The sequence below is a fragment of the Molossus molossus genome, unplaced genomic scaffold, assembly GCF_014108415.1.
Source record: "Molossus molossus isolate mMolMol1 unplaced genomic scaffold, mMolMol1.p scaffold_m16_p_7, whole genome shotgun sequence".
NCBI classification, from domain to species: Eukaryota; Metazoa; Chordata; class Mammalia; order Chiroptera; family Molossidae; genus Molossus; species Molossus molossus.
In genome coordinates, this window is record NW_023425401.1 from 86,973,423 (window position 1) to 86,992,509 (window position 19,087).

The 19,087-nt window shown below is 36.2% G+C and overlaps 1 protein-coding gene across 1 annotated transcript in view; it reads right to left on the reverse strand.

The window, feature by feature from the left end:
- The window catches only part of IQUB (IQ motif and ubiquitin domain containing), a 94,331-nt gene that overhangs the window by 37,734 nt on the left and 37,510 nt on the right, over positions 1–19,087 (reverse strand). The window contains exons 7-8 of the mRNA XM_036246909.1: positions 7,655–7,865; positions 807–982 (exon numbers count right to left, since the gene is read on the reverse strand). Of these exons, the coding sequence (XP_036102802.1) occupies positions 807–982; positions 7,655–7,865 (387 nt within the window). The remainder of the gene's footprint in view (positions 1–806; positions 983–7,654; positions 7,866–19,087) is intronic.

The following is a 19,087-nucleotide window of genomic DNA, read 5'->3' on the forward strand; positions in this document are numbered from 1 at the left end:
ACAAGAAAAACTGAGATCAAACAGGAGAGTGTACAGGTACAATAAGAGGAGGGCATTTATAGTATCAAAAATATGGTTTTTGAGAACAAAATACTTTCAAACAAGAATCACACAACTAGAATCACTACAGGCGAATATCTTAAAGAACTGCATTCATTTTTTTTTTTTTTCTTTTTCTTTTTTTTGTAGCTGGTTGGCCTTTCATTGCTTGGAAAGATCAGGTTTATAAAGACAATTGGTCACTATGGAAACAGGCTATTCAATATCAAACAGGCAATTTCCCACCTAAAGGGTAATTACTTTAGTTTTTCCCTTAATTGTATTTTTTCAATAATCATACATCCTTTTGGTCAGACATTTCCAATCAGTTAATGACCTGGTGAGCAGGAGAAAACACACTAGTCGATAGCTATATCCCCAGGTTGCTTACTATAGGGGCACCCCAGACATTTTGTGAATTTACTACTCCATTTTATCAGGGTGTGCAATGCATTTAATTTTTATAGCCAGCCTAAATCTAAATGAACAGTCACAGGAAAGAATCTCCATTTCTTTCCTTTATGGTTGAATCCCTTTTGTTGAGAACACATTAATTTCATGTTACTAGTCAATCATTATTCTAAGCTGCAGTTAAAATGTAAATATGTATCAGAAGAAGAAAAAATATAGAGGTAATTTAAAGAAATATGTCACCAAAATGCTAAACAAAATTCACGCAAATTCTTAAAATGTAAATCTCTTTTAGTTATTTTACATTTTTAAACTAAGGATACACTGATATTAAAAATGAGTGTTACTTCACTGACCTTATTCAAAAAAGCTTGTATCATCGCTTCCTGGTTTGCCATAGAAGCCACGCGCCTATGTCTCCCAATGCAAGTAATTATCTGGGTCTCTTTCTCCAGAAGTTCACACAAAGCAGATTTCCGTTCAGCCCCAGTGAAAGATTGGTTAATGCGTAGCAGTTCTTCTTGCTGCCAGACTAGAGGAATAACATGAAAGATCATGAGTTTTTAAAATTCCACATCTTTACAGAGCATTTTTACCAACACATCCTGACAAGCTGTATTTTATTTTTCTATCAATTTAAATAAAATTACACAGGAGTAGAATCACTCATAAAGTACATCTGACATATGAACAAATAGGATGAAATAGAAGCTGAGAGACTTAAAGCAATAAAAGTAGTCAAACAAACAGAAGCCAAAGGAAATCAATACAGATAATGTCAACTTATGCCTCTAGGAGTCTAGGTGAGCATGCTCATGGATTCCTCCCCAGAGGCAGCAGGTCTGTCTTCCAGCCATGCAGGTTTACATAACTTTAGCTTCACTCAAGATACCCTTGCCGCTGAACACATCAGAATATGTTAAATGCTCCAGCCCCACTACATCAGCCTTTTCTTACAGATGTCTCAGTCTCTTCCCTTCTGATCTTTCATGGGCTGAAAGGAAAGCTACTTTGTGTGAACTTCTGGGAAAAAAAGACCCAAATAATTGCTTCCATTGGGAGACATAGATACATCACTTATATGGCAAACCGGGAAGCAATAATATGTGTTTTTTGCCTTAACTTCCTTTCTTATGGCTGCACTGAAAAAAATATTTATATTTTCTTTTAACCATATATTTACTTCATATCTTGTCCCCCTCCCACAATTCCTAGTCCCCTCTTTCTAATTAAACAAGACCATAAAAAGGACAGCTGATTACTATGTTCCAGGCTTTGTCCCAAATGCTTCTTATATATATGAATTCATTTACTCTCCTTACAACCCAATGATTAGGTGCTACTATTATCCCCTATTTTATAGGAAAAAAAACAAAAAACAGTCCTAGTGGAGCCAGGACTAAAACTGGCAGTCTAGCTCCATGGTCCACAGCCTTGACTGCTCTCTGCCTCTCAAAAACACATCAGCCTTTCAATTCTACCATCCTTCTCAATGTGAACTTATTAGTTGGTTTACTCTGGAGAGCCACCTCTACTTAATTAGACATCTAATTTTTCTTTTACATAAAGATAATTTATTATTACATTGTCACAAAAATGAAGTTTCAGAATCTCATGAACTATATTCTTATTCTGGCCATTAAATCAAACATTTCTTTTCTGAACTTTAAAAAACCTATTTTACTTATCTGGTTACTATACCTGCCAAAACTCTATCACTTCTTTGCCAGATCAAAATACTCAACAGCCATTTTTGAGCAATTATTATGTAAAAAGAACACTGTAAGGTTTGATGGTGCATACAAAAGTGAGAAAGACATATATATGTCTTCTTGAAGGAACTAATATGTTTCCTTGCTTCTCCCTGGTTGCATAGACTGTAAAATCCTTCCACAAGGACAGAATTTCTACTTCTTTTTCCATTTAGCTTTACCCAAAAGCCTGCCATTATTATTATTATTTCTTTGTTAGTCCTCACCCGAGGATATTTTTTTCCCATTGATTTTTAGACAGAGTGGAAGGGATGGAAGGAGGGAAGGAGGGAGAGAGAGAGAGAGAGAGACATTGATGTGAGAGAGAAACATTGGTTGGTTGCCCCACACACACCCCAACCAGGTCAGGGATCAAACATGCAATCCAGGTATGTGCCTTTGACAGGGAATCCAAACTCAAGACCCTTTGGTGTGCATGTCAGTGCTTTAACCACTGAGCACACCAGCCAGGACCAAATTCCTGCCCTTTTCAAAGACTTCCTTTAGGTACATCTCTTCTTGACATATAAGATTACTTCCCCTTATCTTCTATTACAGATGATTCAATCAAGTAAAATATACTCTTCCTTTGTTATATTCCAGGCATGACTCCTTTCTCATTGTGTTACAGAAATACTGTAGAATATATTACATTTATATATAATTAATATAATTAGAAACTATATTTTCCTTCTATTAAAATGTAAGGTTACTTTAACACCAGTGTCCACATTGAAAAGGTAAATATCTGAAGCCATAGTGTTGTTTCTGGCTCTCTTCTGTTAAAACCACTGCCTTTCATGACATCTAGTTTTACAGTTTTATCAGACTATCTCTTCTTCTTCTCAAATTTCAATCTGGAACCATCTTGATCAGGTCAAAAACTTTCCAGTCATTTTTTTTATAAGAATCTACTCTGGTCCTAGCCGGTGTAGTCCAGTTGGTTGGTCATTGTCCCATACACCAAAAGGTTGCCTGTTCGGTCAAGGCACATGTAGGAGGCAGCAGATCAATGTTTCTCTCTCATATCGATGCTTCTCTCCTCCCCCTCTCCCTTCCTTTCTAAAATCAATTAAAAATCTTAGGGGAAAAAATGAATCTACTCTGTCCCTTACCACAAATATATTGTTCAGATACTGTATGGCTTGGTTTGTCCAAAAGGAGAATTTATAAATATAAGAGCTAAATTATATTATCAAAGTCCAGAAAATCCATGACAGATGAGTTTATCATTTAAGAGTAGCAACCAAAAAGAACTTTTAAAAATTGAGCAAACTCCATATACAAAAAAGTAGTTTATAAATAAAAGGAAAAATAGTTTGCTTGTGGAAATAACTGAAAATATTTATCTCATGGTATTACATGGATATTCCCAGAAAGCAAATAAAAATTGAATGATATTAGTAAAGGTTTTTAGTTTTACATTAGAAACCTTTCAGACCAATAATAAATTTGGGCTACTAAGGTATTATTTAAGGTATTCTGCCAACTTCAAGGAGCAAGATACTGCTCTCCTAGATTAATATTCAAGTCCTGGGTAAATCTGGAGATATTATGCTTTCAAATACATAAATTCATATGTATTCAGATTTTAAATTTTGCTTTAACTATTAATATGACTTTTAAAAAGGAAATAACCCAGTGAAGCTAATTAGAAATGAAAATTATGGGCCTTAATTCCTATAAAATTCTCCATTAGATGAACAACCTCCCTGTAAATCTATAATAAGGTATAGAATATAGCATCAGAAGTATACCATGTCCCAGCTACTAATAAGAAATAGAAAAACACAGGAATCAGCCCTGGCCAGTTTGGCTCAGCAGTTAGAATATGGGTTCACGGGCCAAAGAGTCTTGGGTCCTATTCTGGTCAAAGGCACGTACCTTTGTTGCAGTTCAATCCCTGGCCCTGTCTCTCTCACATCGATGTTTCTCTCTTTCTCTCTCCCTCCCTCCCTTTCTCCCACTCTGTCTGAAAATAAAAAGACAAATATCCTCCAGTGAGGATTTTTTTTTTTTTATCCTCACCCAAGGACACTTTTTGCATTTATCCTCCTAGGCTTGTAAATGGCCATCTTCCTCTGGTGTCCTTATATTATCTTCTCTCTGTACGTGTCTGTTTCCTAATCTCTTCTTATAAGAACACCAGTCATATTGGTTGACGTCCCATTCATAGGACCTCACTCCTTATTAATTACTTCTTTAAAGGCCCTATCTCCATTTACACTCACATTCTGAGATAGTGGGGTTAGGATTTCAACATATGACTTTTAGGGGAACCAATTCAGCCCATAACAAATGTCAATAACCCTCAACATTGTTAAAGAAAATGATATTAAAGAAACTGATTCATTTGAAAAAATACATTTATCTCCTTAACTGATTCTCTGACAAATGACCTAATTTCCAGAGTCTGAAGTTCAACTATAAAATGAAAGTATGGGACTAAGATCTAAAGTCCACACACATTCTAAAATTTCTGAGATCTAAATTGCAATTTCCTAAAAAGTAAAAATAAAATAATAGACCATACAATATTTTTTCTACCACTGGAAGTTGATATGTATCTTCTTTTAAAAATTCTCCTCACAAAATAAATAAATAAGTAAATAAATCAATAAGTAAATAAATAAAATTCTCATCACAGACTGGAAGCCTGAATGGGGAGAACCAAGATTCAGACTGAAAGCCCAAGGCAGACATATAAATGGATTGGGCCCAGGGAGTCTCCAGAAGCCAGAAGTCGACATACCTTGAGATCAAGAGGTAATGATTAGAGTAAAACAATACAGTTAACAAAAGTCAAAACAAAGCAAAGCATTAGAAGATGCAATTCAACACATACTTACTAGACCTACTGAGCAAGGTCCTATCAGATGCCATAGGTACAAATGTGAACAATTAAGAGAGTGGTGTGTGCAGAGGATAATGGGGCAAGGAAAAGAGGCTCTGAGCTCTATCCATGCTGTTGAGAGAGGTTTCCTAACGATGTTGATCCTATGCTGAGTCTGAGATAAGAGTGACAATTCAGATCAATGGAAAAATAAATAAATAAATAAATAAATAAATAAATAAATAAATAAATTTTTTTAAAGGCATAAAAATCAAACAATGTTGTATGGATATAGTCTTGTCTTTGACACATTATATTATCTTATATAGTTAAGTTCATTTTCATAAATTGATATCATTTTACTTTTATTACTGAGGGACAGATTACCTGGAGGAAGAGTTAAACTCGGTATTAGGCATTCTAATTCAAACAATGCAATTGCCACTATAAGCCACAAGAGGACAGCAGTTTCAAATACTGGAGTTAAGAATATGGACTGAAAACTATATTATTAAATAGAAAAGCAATATAAATTATTGCACGTATGAACAAGAAATTTTAACCAGAACAAAATAGACTTAAAAATTGTTAATATGAGAGCTCACATTTAGAATTTTAGGACTAGAAAATAACTGAGAGGTGTCTCTTTTATGTAAGAAATTTCATTTTCTTCCATATAAATCATGTGTAGATATTTAAAATATATTTACTCTACTTTAATACAGAAAATCTATATAAAATTATTTACCATATAACAGAAGCTTAGACATGCATAGGTTTTTGTATTTTATAAAGTATTTTCATAAATGTATATTTGATATGTTTCACTTTATAAAGTGCTCTGAAGTAGATGTATCAGAAATTAAGTTCTTTTATAGATGAAGAAACTGATGCTTAAGAAAAGTAAGTAACTTGTATAAGTTAATACCACTAGTAAATAGAAAAAGTAGAACCTCATTTAGCATGTTTCCTATTATTGCAGTTACCTGTTGACCAAACAAAATGACAATGTTATCCTTTGATTTATTCACATCTGAATTTGGAATGTTATTTGAATAGAGTTCTGCTCTAACAGAACTTTAGTTTTATAATTATCAGTAAGATCTTTCCCAGATACCTTGCTAAGGGTGCCTACTGTTTAACTACTAACACTAAGAAATAACTTTGTTTTCATCAGACAAAGCAGATAGAAGTAGAAGTAAAATTTAAAGTAAAACAAAGTATTTGCACAGGTCAACAATTAGGAGAAAAAGGAGGCAGATGTACAAATCTAGGGAGCAAGTGTAATTTTACACACTGCTACATTCCTAAAGCCACTCAACTTTGCATGTGAGATACATTTATTAACTTTGCTGGTTGGACCTAGTGTTGAATTGTATTTCAGTAAATAGTGTGTTACCATATAGCTGTTTAAATAAACACAATATGTGACACCTAAAGCTGTATTCAATTATAGAGGAAACAGTGACTTGAGTAACAGAACATAGAATAACATCCACAAATAATATATAAATAAAGTTATAGTAAAAAAAATTTGCTAAAAGTTAATGTTATGAATCATCATAGAAGTCAAAGACTGTTTCTTTGGATTAAAAAAACAAAAACTCTGTTTAACAACAACAAAAAATTTTAATTTCTAAAATTCTTCTGTGATCATAAGAGCCCAACTCTTCCACTTGCTGGCATCTAAGATAATAGAAAAACTCTTCTGTTCCAGTTACTCCCACTTTAGCAGGTATTCCTGGGAAAGCAGAAACTAGAAATAGCTGCATTACTGCATTCCTATGTTTCCCCTTCGTTCATTTATTCAGTCATTCAACCAATATTTGTAGGGATAAGAGCATTAAGAAAAATCAGTTACTCTCTCCTGAAGCTTACAACTCAGTGGTGAAAATTAATATTAAGCAAAAGATGTCTTGCTACAAATGATGGTGATATGAGTGAAAAATCTGGAGTGCAATGAGAACGTAGGATGGCAGTGGGATATACGAGTTGTGTTGCCAGTCACAAAGCTGTGAGTAGATGACATTGAAGCTGAGGCTGGAAGGTGAGCGAAGGAGCAGGCTTCAGGAATAGTGTGCCTAACTGCTTGTCCAAGTAACTGAAGCTTCTCATGGCACCAGTGACTAGCACACATCAAATGAAAGAAATTAGGCAAAAAAGTCAAATATGTAGAAAATATATACTTATATGTTATCATTAATGGAAGGGATTAAAAGGTATTGCCAAGCCCCCCATCTAAAGAGCAGAATCAGAGACAGGATGCTGGATGAGGAATTGAAGTCAGTTTAACTCTGAGTTCAAAAATTCCCAAGACCATCAAAGAATCATATTGGACAATATTTTCTTTACCTCAGAGGGTTGAGGATCAAATGAGATAATATACTAAAACTGTGTACTTTACCCATTGTTAATATAAACGCATTTCCAATTTCATTTCACCCTTAATTCCTGTCCCAAATGTAAAACACTAGTCATCATTTTCCATTGTCAAATCCAGATTCCCAAGACATTTTCCTAAGATTATGAAATATTTTCCTTTGTCTATAGCAGACCGGTTTTTCCTACTAATGAAAAAATTTTAAATTAATATTTTATGCAAAGCTTATTTCAAACTTACGTTCCAGTGCATTATAAAGAAGTTCAAAATCTTCTTTTGTTTGAGGATTATGCCTCCGGTAATAGTCCAATTTAATCCATTCTTCTTTTTCTCTTATTTTTCTTAGTTCTTCCTCTTCTTCCCACTTAAGCCTTAACATTTTTTGTCTTCTTAAGTTCTCTACCCGTTTTTTAGCATGCCATTGTCTATAGTAAGTCTGTAACACTATTACCTGTAGTTAAATTAGAAGGAAATAAAAAGTACCAACCATCAACTTTATCAGTCAAAAACAAAAGGCAACGATTATTTTTATTGCAATTCAATAAATACTAAAAAATTCTGAGTCTAGTTTTAGTTTAGTGACTGATATTCTCAAGTACATTATAGCACAGAGAGTGTATATCAGCTATTTGACTTTGAAATCTAGCAAATGCACCTTCATTGGAGGCAGATAGTTCAATACTTCAGAGCACAGGCTCTAGAGTAAAACTTAGTTAAAATCTCCCCTCTGCTACTCACTAGCAGTTTGATTTTGGATAAGCTACTTGTCATCTCTGTGCTTTGGTACCCTCATCTGTAAAACAGTAACAGTAACAGTATGCATATAAAATGCTTAGTTAGCTTAAGCCTGGTACATCTGAAGTCATCAATAAATACCATTATTGTTATATTAATTATCTCTATAATTATTGACTATTAATTATCTCTAGTTTACCTTTTGGTCATTAGCATAAGATCATATTTAAAACAAAATTGTATTTCCTAAACATATAGCAGGTAAGTTATGTGGTGGAAATCATCAAAGGCAGGTTAGATAAAAGGGAGATTTTAAGCAAACAAGTGTTTATTAAATTGTGAGAAATATATATATGTCTGAGGGTCTGCTGCAGTACTGGGTCTTCAAAAAACTTGGAATATAGTTGACAGAGTGTCTAGTTTTATTTACTAAACTCATAAATAAAAATAAAATGTGGAGAGGTTGAATCAGGATTGAAGACAGAGAATATATTGATACATACCTTTCCCTCAACCTAACCCTGATGATTAAAGATAATTATATACGCGGAAATAAGTAAAGACATTAGGTCATACTGAAGGAGTCTTCCAAAGGAAGAGACATTTTGAAAAATCCCTTCAAGAAAGGAAACAGGTGGAATTAGCTGAAGAAAGAGTCTAATCATAGACTGGACAGGCAAGCTACAAAATATAGAAGTGATTCTAATACTGCTTCAAGCCCAGAACTGGTTGATTATGTGAGCAGAAGAGGGTCCTTAGTATAACTAACAAGGTGATTGCTTGAAAAATGCAAAAGAGACAGGCTCCTCTAAAACAATTAGTTCGAGAGCAACAGCAATGTTTGCCTCTGGGCAGGAGAAGTTAGTGTCCCAGAAGGCTAGTGACACCCAGGATGAATAAAAGCCCTTTCTCCAGAAAAGTGGCTCTCTCCCAGAATAAAGCTGTGCCCATCCCCTAAAACCACTGTATAAGGCTGTGGTAAACAAATATGCTGTAACACAATGGACATCAGAAATCTCAAATACTCTGAGGACACACCCAAGAAAAAAAACAAACATTTGAGAAAAGCCAACAAAATAAAAAGTTCCTCATTCAACAAAGAAGAATTTACATTTATAGAAAACAGAATTACTAGAACATGGGTCTCAAACAGCAACATCAGCAGCATCTGGAAAATTGTTAGAAATGCAAATTCTCAGCCACCCCATCCAATCCCACCCCAGCTACTAATCAGAAATTCTGGGGTCGGGCACAGATGCTATATATTTACAAGTTCTCCAGGTATTTCTGATGAATGTTGAAGTTTTAGAACCACTCTGCTAGAGTAAAACACAACAAAGCAAAAAACAAGACCAGACTAGATAAACATTTTCAGAGAAGAAGAAAAGTCTACTAAATCAATATAAAAGAATCAAGAAAGATGACAAAATTTTTATTTTTGAAATATAAAAAATCAGTAGAACATGTTTAGCTTGCGTGCTATTAAATTTGTTAAACTTATTAAAGACACTAAAATACAGTTGTTTAAACAACATGGATGTTTTTCCCTTCTCACATCACAATCCAGGAATTTGCAAACACTTTAGTCTGGAAGGAAACTCTGCCTTATTGAACAAATGGCTTCCCACTGTCTGTCCTGGGTGGCTGGTGCACTGCTCATCGTCTTCAAGCAAGTAGAAGAGGGGGTAAAAAAAAAGAATTGCAACCCAGTCACTTTATTTATTCATTTATTTATTTATTTAGTGGAAAGGAAGGAGGGAGAGAGAGGGGGAAAGAAACATCAATGAGAGAGAAACACATCGACTGGATGCATCCTACACAACCCCAACCAGGGCTGAGGATGGAACCTGCAACCAAGGTACATGCCCTTGGACTTGGAATTTAACCCCTGACCTTTTAGTCCGTGGGCCAACGCTCCAATCTCTGAGCCAAACTGGCCAGGGCCAACCCAGTTACTTTAAGAGCAATATCCAGAAATGCCACATGTTATTTTCCCTCACATTTCATTTCCCAGGCCTTAGTTACTGGGCTCACCTATACATAAAAGAGGTAGTGAAATGTGGTCTTCAATGGTACAGCCATGAACCCATCAAAGCCTTACTACAATAGGAAGAATAGATATTGGCCAAGAACCAGTAGTTTTATAAGCTGATCTGCAGTATGCACAGAACCTAAGAGGGAATTAGTAAGTAAGAAACTTAGGCAAGAAAATCTTTTAGGATGCATGGTAAATGACCATAAAAATTAGAAAGAATGAAGAAATATTAAGAGATATGTAAGAGAAATGCAATAATTAAGAGACATATAAGATAAATGATACAAGTTCTAGACAAAATAAAGAACATGAATAAAGGAATTACTCAAAATATAGAAGATAGATGGACTTAGAGGGTATTGTGCTGAGTGAAACAAGTCAGACAGAGAAATACAAATACTGTATGATTTCAATTATAGGTGGAATCTAAAAAAACCAAACAAACAAAACAGATAGTTTCCAGAGGGGAGGGTGTGGACAGCTGGGTATAAAAGGTGAAAAGGGAATAGAGGTACAAAGTTCCAGTTATAAAATAAATAAGCCATAGAGATGTAGTATACAGCACAGGGAATGTAGTCAACAATATCATAATGACTTTGTAAAGTAACAGATGGTTACTAGACTTATCACTTTGTAAGGTATATAAATGTGGAATCACTATGTTGTACACCTGCAACTAATATAATATTGAATGTCAACTATGCTTTAATAAAAAACATTTCTGAGAACTAAAGAAAGACAGGAACTCTCAGAGAGACAGAGTCCATAATCAATTCTCAAAAACATCACAATAAGATTACTAAAGATAAAGTGAAAGCCCTAAAAGCTTCCAGAAAGAGGAAATAAAGAACTGAGAATCCAATTGACATCAGACTTTCAATCAAACAGAACTTCAAAGTTGTAAATAAAAATAATTTTGAAAATAAGTGTAACTCTACTCTCTACACCCATTCAAACTAAAACCCAAGAATGTGAGTCATTCAATAGGACTTAGATGGTTTACCTCCCATACATAATTTGAAAGAATTACTATAGAATGTGTTCTAGCAAAAAGAATAAAGGGGTGGGGAGGATGAAAGAAGTGAGCAAAAACTTCAAAAAAAGTTATTAAATTAAATACATCTTATTTAAAAAATCCATATATATTATAGCAATGTGAATATATAAAAACAATCTGAGCCCTGGCCGGTTTGGCTCAGTGGTTGGAGCGTTGGCCTGTGGTCTGGAGAGACCCGGGTTCGGTTCCCACTAAGGGCACGTGCCTCGGTTGCAGTTTGTCCCCGGCCCTGATTGGGTTGTGTGGGTGGCAGCCACTCTATGTGCCCCTTTCACATCGATGTTTCTCTCTCTCTCTCTCTCTCTCTCTCCCTCCCACTCTATCTGAGCAAAATATCAAAAAATGTCCTCGGGTGAGGATAAAAAAAACAAAAAACAATCTGAAGTTATAATTACATAGTAAATTATAATTGTATAATAATTTATACATATATTTATGTAAAATTGTAATTCTAGATCAAATCCTCACTGGATAGGACAAATGAGGAAAGAGAAAAAGGAAATAAGGAAAAGAAAATCCTACGGAGGACCTTGATTTGTTCATGGACAAGATATAGAGCCTAAATATGCATTTGACATTAAAAAATTAGGTGCATTAAAATTTTTATGAGTAACCACCAGGAAAATAGAAATAAAGTATCTATTACTGAACTATAAAAGAACACAAAAATGAAAAGTTTAGTCAAATCAACTAAAAGAATGGAAAGTTAGTAAATGAATAAACAACATGAATGAATAATAAGTAAAACACAAAATGAGATGGCAGTAATGAGTACAAAAATATCAATAGTTATACATAATCTTGCCTAAAGCAAGAAAGTTTTAAAACAAATATGAAGCATTGAACTAAAAATAAAACTCAAGAATAAAATAAACCTAAGTAGAAAATAATTAACAAAAATAAAAATGATTAAATGGAAATTTACTCCTTATACGGGCTTTTAACCAATCGCTCTGTTTATAGCTCACATCTCACTTCCATCCCCCCACAAAACCTCCAATTCACATTCCAAGATTTTATGGGGTACATTGATTTCATTCTTGTTTCCTTCCCCCTTGGCAGGCATTTAGATTTTCACTTCCTCTGCTCAAGGAACTCAGTTAATACTACTCCATCTGCTTTACAACCTAAAAAAAAAATCAGCTGACATTTACTTTTCTCTCTTCTCATGTGTTCTTTGATCCTGTATGTTTATACTATTTTTATGCCTTTAATATCATTTTATTGGAGCTTGGAAAATATTGTGGTGATTTTCCACACCCTAACATCTATTCTCTTCTACTTCCTTACTAGGAAAACCTCCATCTTATTGAGGAGCAACAATATGAAAAATTTTTAAAGTATTTATCACACACTCAAAGCAGGGAGTGTCACGTGACAAAGGTCAGTCAATGAGACATAGTAAAAATTACTCAGTAGGGCTTCCAGGGAAAACTCTTGAAGGTGGCATACATGGGACATCCTTCCTTCACTGCTCTTTTCTTTCTGCATAGGAAGCAGACAAAATGCTGAAAGTTCATTAACCATTTTATCATTAAATGGTAACAACGTCATGATAAGATTTATGGAGTGGAAAGATTTTTAAAAATTCAGATTCCTGATGACATTATACAGCCACCATCAAAGACCTGTACAATAAAAAAGTAAGAATTCGTTTGGACTGAGAAAATAGAAATCTATCAGGCTGAAATAGAAGGCACAAATAAAGTTAGCTACAAAGTAAACAGGAAACAGACAATTAAGGAAAATTTGAAGAAGATACTAATAAAGAGAAGCATATACTATGCTCATGGATAGGAAGAATTAACATTGTAAAAATGTCCATATTACTGCCCTGGCCGGTATGGCTCAGTTGGTTGACATCTTCCCATGCAGCAAAAGGTCACTGGTTTGATTCCAGGTCAGAGAACATGCCGGGGTTGCAGGCTCAATCCCCAGTAGGGGACACGCAGGAGGCAGCTGATCAATGTTTCTATTATCATAAATATTGCTCTCTCTTTCCCTCTCCCTTCCTCTCTCTCTAAAATCAATAAAAACTTCTTTTATTTTTTTAAAACTTATCTTTATTGTTGAATGTATTACAGATGTTCCTCATTTTTCCCCCATTGACCGCCTCCTCCCCACTCCTGCCCCCCTCCTGCCTTTCCCCACACTGTTTTCTATGTCCATTGGTTACGCATATATGCATATAAGTTCTTTGGTTTATTACTTTCCACCCCCAACCCACCTTCCCTTTGAGGTTTGTCAGTCTAGCAACCAATTTGTACTTCTTAATCCCTTCACCTTTTTCACCCATTCCCCCAACACCCCTCTCATTTGGCAACCAATAAAATGTTCTCTGTATCTATGGGAATGTTTTTGTTCTGCTGTTCATTTTGTTTGTAGATTCAATTGTTGATAGCTATGTATTCATTGCCATTTTGTTTGTTTATATTTTTTATCTTTTTCTTCAAGAAGACCCTTCAACATTTCATATAATAATGGTTTGGTGGTGATAAACTCCTTTAGCTTTTCCTTGTCTGGGAAACTCTTTATATGGCCATCGATTCTAAATGACAGCTTTGCAGGATAGAGTAATCTTGGTTATAGGTTCTTGCTTTTCATCACTCTGAATATTTCTTGCCTCTCCCTTCTGGCCTGCAGTTTCTTTTGAGAAATCAGCAGACAGTCTTATGGGAACTCCCTTGAAGGTAACTAACTGCTTTTCTCTTGCTGCTTTTAAGATTCTCTCTTTGTCTTGAACCTTTTGCATTTTGACGATGATGTGTCTTAGTGTGGGCCTCTTGGGGTTCATCTTGTTTGGGACTCTCTGTGCTTCCTGGACTTGTATGTCTGTTTCCTTCACCAAGGTAGGGAAGTTTTCTGCCATTATTGTTTCAGATAGGTTTTCCTTTTTTTTTTTTTATCCTCTCCCCAGGACATTTTTCGTTCAGATAGAGTGGGAGGGAGAGAGAGAGAGAGAGAGAGAGAGAGAAAGATCTATGTGAAAGGGACACATCAAGTGCTTGCCACCCACACAACCAAACCAGGGCTGGGGACAAACTGCAACCGAGGTATGTGCTCTTAGCAGGAACCGAACCCGGGTCTCTGGACTACAGGCCGACGCTCTAACTGCTGAGCCAAACTAATCAGGGCGGTTTTCGATTTCTTGTTCTCTCTATTCTCCTTCTGGCACCCCCAAGATGCGAATGTTGGCACGCTTAAAGTTGTCCCAGAGGGTCCTTACACTATCCTCAATTTTTTGGATTCTTTTTTCTTTTTGCTGTTCTGATTGGGTATATTTTGCTTCCTTATATTCCAAATCAATGGTTTGCTTCTTGGATTTACATACTCTATTATTGAATCTGTGTAAATTATTCTTTATTTCAGTTAGTGCCTCCTTCATTTCTGACTGTGCAACCTTCATTTATGACTGATCCTTTTTTATGTTCTTGAGGCCCTCACTAAGTTTGCTGAGGTTCTCACTAAGTTCATTGAGCATCCTTATAAGCAGTGTTTTGAACTCAGCATCTGTTAGGTTGCTTACCTCCATTTCGCTTAATTCTTTTCCTGGAGTTCTGTTCTGTTCTTTCATTTGGGACCTGTTTCTTTGTCTCCTCATTTTGGCTTCCTCCCTGTGTTTGTTTCTATGTGTTACTTAATGGGAGGGATGGGGCTAGCTGAGATGAGATGCTGCTTGTTTGAAAGAATTTAGAAAAACCTGAAGCAGATCCAAGACAGGCCAATCCCATGGTAAAGCAACTGGCAACAGATTGGGTGGGCCTGAATGTTGGGTGGGGCAGGGCCTCAGGGAATCACCAGGGCGGGGCCAACAGTGTGAGCCAAGTTGCTGGAGTCCCAGATATGGTGGCTATCTGCCATCCCAGGAAAGGGCTCAACAAAGGAACAAAGGCCTCTGACAGTAAGTCTGTCTAGGAGAAAGCCCCAGCTCCAGCCCTCACTCCAATGCCAAACAGCTCAGTTCTTCCCTATATGTCTCTGGCACCCCTCAAGCTGCTTACCCTCTGAGCTTAGAGAGAGCAAGTCCGAGTAAGTGCATGTGCAGGCCCTTTAACAGGAGCTGCCTGGGGCTCCAGCCACCTCAGCCTCCCTGAGCTTCAGTTCCCACTGGTTTCTCCAGCCAGAAGTTATGGGGACTTCTCTTCCTGGCACTGGAACCCTAAGCAGGGCATCTGGTATGGGACGAGGATGCCCTCAGTCCTGAGGGAGGACCTTCCCAGCAGAGGTATCCTCCTAATTTTTATTCGCTACACGTGAGTGTGGGACCAGTCCATTGTGCCTCTGCCCCTCCTACCAGTTTTGATGCGGCTTCTTTAATTTTGTAGTTGTAGGACTTCCATTCAGCTTGTTTTCAGGCAGCTTTGAATGATGGTTGCTCTGTTGTTTAGTTGTAACTTTGATGTGGTTGTGGGAGGACGTGATACAGCATTTACCTACACTGCCATCTTGACCGGAAGTCCCCAATAAAAACATATCTTTTTTTTAAATGTCCTTATTACCAAAAGCAATCTATAGATTCAACACAATTCCTATCAAAACACCAATGGTGTTTTTAACAGATCTGCAAAAAATAACCCAAAAATATATTTGAAAACATAAAATACCCAGAATAAGCCAGCAATCTTGAGAAAGAAAAACCAAGCTGCAGGTATCATGCTGCCTGATATAAAACTATACTACCAAGGCTATAGTAATCAAAACAGCATGGTACTGACATAAAAAAAAAAAGACACACAGGTCAATGGAACAAAATAGAGACCAGAAATAAACCCATGCTTATATGGTCAATTAATGTATGAGAAATGAGGCAAGAACTTTCAAAGGGGTAAAGACAGTGTATTCAATAAATGGTGTTGCAAAAATTGGACATATATGTGCAATAAACTGAAACTAGACCACCTTCTTACACCATATATGAGAATAAACTCAAAAAAGATTAAAGACTTAAATGTAAGGCTCAAAACCATAAAGCTCCTAGAAGAAAACATAGGCAGTAAAATTTCTGATATTTCCCTTGGCAATAGTTTTTTCTGACATATCTCATTGGCCAAGAAAAACAAAATTAAAAAATATAAATGGGACTACATCAAACTGAAAATGTTTTGCACAACAACAACAAAAAATCAACAAAATGAAAAGACAAACTACTGAGTGGAAGAAAATATTTGCGAATGATACATCCAATAAGGGGTTAATTTCCTAAATTTATAAAGAACTCATACAACTCAAAACCAAAGAAACAAACAATCCAATTAAAAAATACAGCAGAGGACCTGAATAAATACTTCTTCAAAGAGGACATACAGATGGCCAATAGACATATGAAAAGATGCTCAATGCCACTAACCATCAGAAAAATGCAAATTAAAACCACAATGTGATATCACCTCATACCTGTCAGAATGGCTATGTTCAATAAATCAACAAACAACATGTGCTAATGAAGATATGGAGAAAAGGGAGCCCTCAAGCACTGGTGGTAGGAATGCAGATTGGTGCACTATGGAAAACAGTATGGAAGTTCCTAAAAATATTAAAAATGGAACAGCCTTATGAACCAGTGACTCCACTTCTGGGCATATATCCAAAGGAATCCAAAACACTAATTCAGAAGGACATATACACCCCTGTGCTCACTGCAGCATTATTTATGATAGCCAAGATATGGAAGCAACCCAAGTGACCATCAATAGATGAGTGAATAAAAAAGTGGTGGTACACATATACAATGGAATATTACTCAACCATAAAAAAGAATAAAATTTTACCATTTGTGACAACATGAATAAATCTAGAGATTATTGTGATAAGTGAAATAAGTCAGACAGAGGAAGACAAATACCATGTGATTTCACTTATATGTGGAATCTAAAGCACAAAACAAACAAACAAAATTGAAACAGATTCATAGATACAGAGAACACACTAATGGTTGCCAAAGAGGAGGGCATTTGGGGGCAAGGTGAAAAAGGTGACAGGATTAAGAATACAAATTGGTCCTGGCCAGTGTTGCTCAATGGTTAGAGCATCAGCCTGCACACCAAAGGGTCACAGGTTCGATTCCTGGTCAAGGGCATGCGCCCCTCCTCTCTTTCCCCTGCTGTCCCTCCATTCCACTTTCTCTAAAAAAATAAATCAATGGAAACACTATCCTCAGGAGATATTTAACATAAAAAAGAAGTACAGATTGGTAGTTACAAAATAGTTATGGAAATTTAAAGTACAGCATGAGGAATACAGTCAATAATATTCCAATAACTATATATGGTGCCAGGTACATACTTGAAATATCTGGGGATCACTTTGTAAAGTATATGATTGTCTAACCACTATGCTATACACCTGAAACATACAAAATAATACTTAATGTAAACTATAATTGAAAAGTAAATCTTTAAAAAAAAAGTTAACAGGAAAGAAACTGAACTTACATGAACTTTAAAAACATATGTCAATCCACATGTGGATCCTTTAGCAAAGAGTGGAAGCTGTACCAATCACGGGAATTTGAACACAACTTTTGATCAATCATTGCCTGACCAGTAAGTTATGTTAAATTAGGGGCAACCCTTAAGAAGACAGATTTATAAATTTAAAAATTGTTTTAAATGAGCAGAGACCTAAATGGCTATATACTGTGAGAAAGACAGACTCTAAAGAATGGTTTCTCAGCCCTGGCCGGTTTGGCTCAGTGGTTGGAGTGTCAGCCTGCGGTCCAGAGAGACCCGGGTTCGGTTCCCGCTAAGGGCACGTACCTCGGTTGCAGTTTGTCCCTGGCCCTGGTTGGGTCGTGCGGGTGGCAGCCACTCGATGTGTCCCTTTCACATCAATGTTTCTCTCTCTCTTCCTCTCTCTCCCTCCCACTCTATCTGAGCAAAAAATGGAAAAATGTCCTCGGGTGAGGATAAAAAAAAAAAAAGAATGGTTTCGCAGCAATGGCACTATTGACATTTTGGACTAAATAATTATTTGATGTGGGGGGAGTGAGGGTTCCCATGTGTTGTAGGAGGTACAGCACAGCATCCCTATCCTCTAGCCACGAGATGACAGTTGCACCACCCCTAAGTTGACATAATCAGAATGTCTCTGGACAATGCAAATGTCTGCTGAGGGCAAAATAACTCACAGTTGAGAACCACTGCTCTAATTAATTAATCCAATCAAGCAACTAAACAAATAAACATAAAACAGATATAACCATGATCCTTGGAGTGAAAAGGGACAGGATAAAGAGTTGCTACAATATATTATATAGAATGTCCAGTTTTCAACAACAAAAAAATTATCAAACATACAAAGGAAGAAGACAATATGACCAATATGGGGGGAAAAACGACAGTCAATAGAAACTGCCTCCAAGGGGTCCCAGATACTGGAATTACCAAATAAAGACCTCAAAAAACTAAAGAAAAACATGTGTAAGGGTTAAAAGAAAGGAAAATGACAATGATTCATCAAATAGAGAATATCAATAAAGAGACAGAAATAATTAAAAGAGAACCAAATGGAAATGTGGGGGTTTAATAATATAAAAACTGAAATGAAAACTCACTAGGATAGGTTCAATAGCAGATCTGAACTGGCAAAAAGAAAAATAATGACGGACTTCTGATTCAGATAGCAGAGCAGATAAAAGCTGCACTCACCTCCACCCAAGTCTTCATCAAAATTACAACTATAGCCCTGGCCGGTTTGGTTCAGCGGTTAGAGCGTGGGCCTGCGGTCCTGAGAGACGCGGGTTCAGTTCCCGCTGGGGGCACGTACCTTGGTTGCAGTTTGTCCCCGGCCCTGGTCGGTTGTGCGGGTGGCAGCCACTTGATGTGTTCCTTTCATGTCGATGTTTCTC